General features: G+C 53.4%; 1 gene segment (V, D, J or C); it reads left to right on the plus strand.

The window, feature by feature from the left end:
• Positions 1 to 1,608: 1,608 nt before the first annotated feature.
• Positions 1,609 to 4,159, plus strand: LOC137457540 (T cell receptor alpha variable 1-2-like). The segment is given in 3 exon segments: positions 1,609 to 1,657; positions 2,144 to 2,424; positions 4,145 to 4,159. Coding segments are annotated over 3 exon segments (345 nt in total).
• The last annotated feature ends 1,378 nt before the right edge of the window (positions 4,160 to 5,537 follow it).

A 5,537-nucleotide genomic window follows, 5' to 3' on the forward strand; every position in this document is an offset into this window, starting at 1 on the left:
TGTAGCCTGGAGTAGAGGAGACCAAATGTAAGACAAGATCTGCAGGGCAGTGTCAGGAGGACAGAGCTCTGCTCAGGGATGTCCAATGAGAGGACAAGGGGTAATGGATGCAATCTGGAGCAGAGGAGGCTCCACATGAAGATCAGGAAAAGCTTTTTCCCTGTGAGGGTGAGAGAGGCCTGGAGCAGGCTGCCCAGGGGGGTTGTGGAATCTCCTTCTCTGGAAATATTCAAAACCCACCTCCATGCATTCCTGTGTGATCTGCTCTAGGTGACCCTGCTCAGGCAGGGGAATTGGACTGGATGACCTCTTGAGGCCACTTCCAACCCCTAACATTCTGTGACTCTGTGATTCTGTGATTTAAGGAAAAGCTGAAGGCAGCAGCTCCAGCACAGGGCATCCCTGGGCTCTCCCCACCTCTGCTCTCCAGAGTTACAGCCCCAGCTTCAGCCTCGTGGCAGCAGGTGTCTCATTTCCCCCAGTGGTACAAAAACAGAATGGATGACATCCTCCTTCATGGTCCTGGCCATCTCCTCCAGGAAGACCTGGGGCTCAGGAATCAGCCACCAAGAAGAGGGTACCAGGGTCAGAGGAGATTTGTTGTTCCTTGGCTGTTGCAGAGTTCCCACAGAACTCTCTTGGCTTGCCCTGAGAATGTAAGGGTTCAGAAGGTGCCTCCTGGGCTGGTCTGAGTAGTACCCAGAGATCAGAAGCATTCCAGAAGAGGAGAGGGAAAGGAGAGGGCAGGAGGAGAGAAAGGCAGACATGGGCCATGCTTCCAGGCTGAGCCCTTCCAGCCTGGCATTGCAAGCAGGGCCAGGGATGCTCAGACTCGGAGACCTCCTCTGAGCAGGTCTTGCAATGTCTGATCTGCAGAGGTCCTGTCCAACAGCAGGTATGCCATGGAAAGAGTGAAAAGAGTTTGGCTGATTTGTCGCTCCAAGGTTAGACTTAGGCAGAGGACAAGAGCAGATCCAAGTGGTGTTGAGGAAACTGATCCAAGGGTTTGGGCCAACAGAGAAGGTTGGTTGGTTCGGGGCGAGCATTTAGGAACTTGACTGATGAGAGCAGATGGAGAGTGTGGCAGGAAACATCATTTATCTGTTCCCCAGAGAGCTGGTTTAGAGAGTGGAGGTGCTGAGAGGGGTGCTGAGAGGGGTGTGCAGAGTTCAGTTTGAGAGTCCTGCAGCCTTGGAGTGTGCTGACAGGAGCTTGGGTTTAGACACTGCAGGAGCAAGGGCAGGACAAAGAAGACATGGGCCTGAGCTTGGAGAGAGAGGAGGCAAAAGGCATCAGGGAAAGGGATCCCCAAGACATGCAGAGGACAATACATCAGAGAGGTTGGTCAGCAGGTGCAGGCCTAGCCCCCTTTTATCCCTCCCCTGGGAGCAGCAGAAGCTGTTGGCTGCAGGAGCCACATGTGTCACTGCTGGAGGAGAGCACAGCACAGGCACTGCAGGTGTGCTGAGCAGTAGCTTTTTCTCCTGCCCATGGCAGTGGCTGTGCCCCTGGCAGAGTCATTTCCGGCAGCTCTGCTCTCGTGGGGCTCTGCCTGGGACCTGTGGCCTTTGGAGTCTCTCTCACACACGCAGCAGGATGGGTCTCAGCATGCACCTCGCCTATCTCCTCCTGGCTGCCTTCCTGAGGCACCCACAGGGTAAGCACTGCCTTGCACTGCAAGCATGGTTCCTCTCCTGCCCAGGGCAGCCTCATCCCCTCAGCAGAGCTCTACAGGAGCTGCTCTGCACTTCTGGGCCAGGCTTGGGAAGCCTCAGTTCACACAGGTGGTTTTGCAGCTGCTTTCTCAAGGTGCTGCTCCTGATGGAACAGGAGAGCTCAGGTGCAGAAGCAGCAGCTCCTCTCCTGACCATCTCAGCCCTCTTGCCTTCCTGTCCTCTTGCCAAGTGTCCACCTCTCTCAGTCCCTCTCTGCTGCTCTGTCTGGGCCCAGTGTTTCACTCTGGGCAGAGAAGTGACAGGAGGGAAGAGCTGGGTGAAAGCTCAGCTCTCTCTGGGGTATCTCTGTGGGAGGGAATCGGCATTCTTGTGCTGTGGGAGCCTTCTCCTCTGTCACTTTCCATCTCCACTTCTTCTGCATATCAGAATCTTTCCCTCCACAGTCTCTTATCTTTGCTCTCTTCCAGGCACATTGGGGCAGATCACTGTCACCCAGCAAGAAGGACAAGTCACAGTGAAGGAAAGAGAAGCCTTCCACACCAAATGCACATACCAGTCACCTGGCTTTAATGCATTGCTCTGGTACCAGCAGAAGAAAGGCCAAGCTCCCCAGCTGCTCTCGTACCAGGCAGCAGCTGGCCCCAAGGCCAGCGGCCGTCTGACCACGCTGCTGAACACCACGGGGAAATACAGCCTGCTGCAGCTGGAGGAAGTGGAGGTCTCTGACAGTGCCTTGTACCTCTGTGCTGTGAGTGACACCCTGGTGCAGGAGCTTGCTTGGCTGTGCAAGGACCCAAGGGAGGCAGGGAATGTGTCTGGGCAAGGCTGAGCTTGGAATCAGGGGCCCTCATTTCTCCCTTGGTAGTGCTGCTTTGCCTGAGCACCCAGGGATCTTCAGGACAAGGTCCTCTCCCAGAAGTGGACAGTGTCTGTGGCTGGAGAGGCAGGAGAAGGTGGTGAAAGAGTCTCAGGTTCCCCTTTTCCACCATGGGTGTTGTGTGAAGTGAGGAATATATTTGCTATGAGGTATTTGCCCTTGCATTCCAGCTGAGTGCTCAGGGATCGGAGGGGCTCAGTGCTTTTGTGGTTTTGTCTCCTCATAGGATGCTGATTAGGGTGGGTTCCAATACATCCAGCACCAGAGACATGAACTCTTTTGCTGTAGGTTACTTGCAGTTCAGCAGTCAGATGCACCAGTCACAGGCTTTGTTTACCCTTACACCACAGGTACAGATTCTTTAAGCTTGGTGGTGCTAAGAGCTGAGCTGCAGCAGTTGCCTTGCAGCTCTGAGAAAATCCAGTGGGAAAAATTCACTCAGTAGGGACCAAGGGCACAGCTTCCCCAAAGGACAACCCTCCTGGGGAGGGTGAGGAGAAGAAAATCCATCACTGTGTCCCCAGGGCCTCGTTGAATTCTCTTCCCCACTTTGGGTTCCAAAAGGGCCAATATTGATACCTCAGTTTTCTGTCAGTTTTCTGTTGTGCAAAGTGTGGGGGTGGGACTGCAGCCACATCATGAAGTGAGCTCTCTGGTTCCACAGGCATTTCTTGATGAGCCTTTCAGATTTGATGCCTTCTGCCAGGAAAATCATCTTCTCCTGGAAAAAAATCAGCCTCTGCCTGGAAAAGTTTCTTGCAGCAGGGAATAGTAACTTCAGGATGAGTGATTTGTAGTGGTGTGGAAGAGTGAGGTAGAGAGCCTGAGGTATGTCCAGAAATGATGGCTCCTACTGTCCCCTCTTCCCCTGTTTCTTACTGGGGATGACCCTCGGGAGCCTTGGTCCATAAGCCAAAGGGCACTGGGCTGGAGGTCTAGACCCACTGGAGAGGGGAGACCTGGTCACTGTCAATACACCTACTATTGAGTAGCTGATTGAAAGTTTTCAGGAGGCAGCTTGCCTCCAGCTGATCTATCACAGGCAGCTGGTGCCAAGCAGACCCTCTGCAGTGCTAATGGTTGTGGACCCCACCTCCATGACTCCCCCTAGACAAGGTATCCTGGAGAACTGAAAGGCTTTACATGGTCCAACTTCTAGCCCAATGGAGAGCTGTACCTGATGGGCCATGGGAAAGAGGTGAAGGCACAGGGCAGGGCCAAGAGCCATGACTTGGAGGGAAACTGCCACCTAGTCTGGAGGCACTGATTAGAGCCTGGAAAGAAGCCAAGGGAACCCTGTCCCAGACCCCCAAGTATCTTCTCCTCTTCTGAGGAGAAGCAGGAACTAAAAGCTCCCTTGGCTCCCCCAGAAAAGGCTTGAATTGACTTAGGGACCCCCAGATCTGGAAACTGCCAGCACCATCCTCTCTAAGCGAGCCTAGGGGCAGCAAATGGTGCTTATGGAAGGAGGCTCACAGAAAGAACCTTTCTAGTAGGTCCAGGAGCAGCTTAGACAAAAAGCAGCTATGAGGGACTGATGCTCAAAGGACCTGACCTTAAAGGACCATGTGTGTGGTGTGTTGGGTTCCAGGTGAAGACACCTTGATGGCAGCACTGATTGTACTTGGGGACATACAAACAAACCTTTAGGGATCTGAGAATGCAAAGAACTCAAAAAGGAGGCGGTGGAAATGTGGATCTCCTGCCTTCTCCATTAGCCTACTTCAGGTAGCCCCTCCTCTACCCACCTTTAAAATAGTGAATGTAAAACCCTATCCATTGCCTGTGGTGCCCAGGAGGGGATAGCATCAGTAACTGCAGAGCTAGGGAAGCTGGGGAGAATTATTCCAATGCCCTCTCCTAGAACTCTCCTTTGTGGCCACTACACAACCAAACTAGAAATGGTAGGAACCATTGGTTGTGGCCTCCTCAGTGTCGGCACCAACCCCCTAAAAGCAGTGGTACCTGACATGGCTGAGCTGGTAACAGCTGCCCAAGAACAGTCTCAGATGACCTTACCCACAAGTGATGTGTTTTCTATGCTCCCCTTCAGGAAGCAGACAGGAATCATTTGGCTCTGGCATGGCAGGGAGGGCAGTTTCCCTTCACTTGCCTGCCCCAAGGCATCCCCACACTTCTCCATCCTGCCTTGGCCCAGGAGCTTGCCAAAGTCACCCCAGGGAAAGGGGTCCAAGTCTATCAGTGTATAAAGGAGCTGCTTATTGGTGTCTCCTGGGCACCTCCCTAGTGGAAGAGGTCCAGAAAGAATTAGTGACCTTGGAAGCAGGAATAACTCAGCTGAAGTTGTGAGGTGGGCCCCAGGAGATGCAGTGAAGGTTTTGAAGTTGTGGGTTAGTCACCTACCCAGGGCCAAGTCCATTGGGTCACATAAAGGGAGGCACTTGAGGGCTGGAACAATACAAGGATGGAACCTGCTGAATGGGTTTCCTACACTCCCAGTGCCCTCAGGCAAAGGACCTGTAGAATGTTCCCTAACAGGCCATTAGAATGAGCCTGAAAGCCCCAGGGCCCAGGATGGGCTCAGCAATTACCCAGTGGCCCCTGGGCAGGAAATGGCTGTCCCCAGCTAATTGCCTTTTGCTGTAAATCCCCTACAATTGTGCCCAGAGACAGGGAAAGGCAAGAGCCAGCCAGGTCCTGTCACTCTCCTGGGAAACTGCTCCTGCTGGTGTTCCCCACTGTGGGACAAGTGCCTTTCACCTTAGAAGCTGCCTTCATCTCTGTGCCTGGGTGGCCACTGCCACCCATGGGAAGGAGCACAAAGTTAACAGCTGCTGAATCAGCCTTCTGTTGAAAGCAGTTCTCACAGGGCTGAGTCCTCTTTTCTCTTGTCTTGTAGGCAGAGCTCACCACTGAGGAGCCAAGGGCCTGCAATCAAGCTGGAAGCAGATGCTCCTCTCAGGCATTTTGGTAACTGTTGTAGCTATCAGGTTGTTCTCTTTGTAGGGTGTCCATGTTAGTGC

The sequence above is a fragment of the Melanerpes formicivorus genome, unplaced genomic scaffold (assembly GCF_026170545.1).
Source record: "Melanerpes formicivorus ecotype bairdi unplaced genomic scaffold, bMelFor1.0.p_v2 SCAF_182, whole genome shotgun sequence".
NCBI classification, from domain to species: Eukaryota; Metazoa; Chordata; class Aves; order Piciformes; family Picidae; genus Melanerpes; species Melanerpes formicivorus.